The 1,285-nt window shown below is 37.3% G+C and overlaps 1 protein-coding gene across 1 annotated transcript; it reads left to right on the top strand.

Moving 5' to 3' along the window:
• Positions 1-879: 879 nt before the first annotated feature.
• On the top strand, positions 880-1,153 carry SARC_06409 (hypothetical protein; the record flags this gene model as incomplete). Its single annotated transcript, XM_014299690.1, has 2 exons — positions 880-1,064; positions 1,126-1,153. The coding sequence occupies 2 exons, from the start codon at positions 880-882 to the stop codon at positions 1,151-1,153; spliced, it is 213 nt and encodes a 70-aa protein (XP_014155165.1).
• Positions 1,154-1,285: the final 132 nt, after the last annotated feature.

Genomic DNA, 1,285 nt, shown 5'->3' with positions numbered 1-1,285 from the left:
GTGTGTGTGTGTAGTATTATATATGGCATACCATCTCCTTAGCTTCCAGCTTTCAGGAATATATTCTTTTTTTCGTGTCCTTATATTAAAGTATAAGCGCTGTAAGCCCTTTGTAGTACACTTCGCATTATAATCGGGAGGTGAGAAACTCTTGCTGCTCTAGATCTGAGCATGAAGCTGACCTGACAGCTTGCATCTGGCTAACAAAACATTGAGCTTTACTTTGATAATAAGTCAGTATCACAGTATATGACCAGTATCACAGTATAAGACCCTTCTACGACTTCAATACTGATGCCACTCTATACACTATTTTAACTCGATGTGATATTAATATGATTACAATGGAAGCACCGGCCAGAATATGCGGGTTATGTATTTATATATCAAGATCAAAAAGCTGGTAAACCAAATAGGAAAATGGCTTTTATTTATATTTACATATTCACCTTTGAATCAAATGTTGCTGAATGCTGATATACATACATATGTATTGGTATGCGAGGCTAAAACATGGTCTAATTATTTTCGAAGTTTTTAAATAGGGCTGATTTTGTTCGGAAATTGCACGTCGAAACCGGAAACCCCATACGTGCAGCACCCGAGTTCTTCAATTTTATATTTTCAGTGTAATATTGCTAGTGATATTTTGGGCTGAAAAAAAACCCCCTTAATTTCTAAATATTTCGGGATTTGGGTGCCAAAGCTTTGATGAATCAATGACAACTAAATCTCTGCGAGTCCATGTCTCTATTTTAACTTATGAATAGCTTTGTTTGTTTACACATTTATGACATGCTCTTGCAGTGCATAGGTTGTGCACTTGTATATGCATATCCAGATCATTTATAAAGAGGTACAATTGGAAAGATTCACACAATGGGAAAGATCACATACGAGTGCGTGTGCGGATGTCACGAGGACTTGTCACAGTTGTACTTTTGTTCGAAATGTGAAGCTTTAAAGTGTGCCGACTGCACCACCGAGGGCTATGAGAAATTCTTCTGCCGGAGCTGCTTCTCCACCCTTCTGGTGAAGAGTGAGATGAAGACACTCAAGAATAGGTGAGCGCAAACACTTCTCTCGCGTACAAATATATAGAATTTGTTTGGTTGTATTACATAGCTACATCAATAACTTCGACTCGCTATAAATATATATATATATATATATATATATATATATATATATATATAGTGTCTGTGTGTGTGTCTGTGTCTGTGTATGTGTCTGTGTCTGTGTCTGTGTCTGTGTCTGTGTCTGTGTCTGTGTCTGTGTCTGTGTC

The sequence above is a fragment of the Sphaeroforma arctica genome (genome assembly GCF_001186125.1).
Source record: "Sphaeroforma arctica JP610 unplaced genomic scaffold supercont1.456, whole genome shotgun sequence".
In the NCBI taxonomy this organism is placed as follows: Eukaryota; class Ichthyosporea; order Ichthyophonida; genus Sphaeroforma; species Sphaeroforma arctica.
The sequence above is the reverse complement of the archived record's forward strand: the minus strand, read 5'-3'. Positions and strand labels throughout refer to the sequence as shown.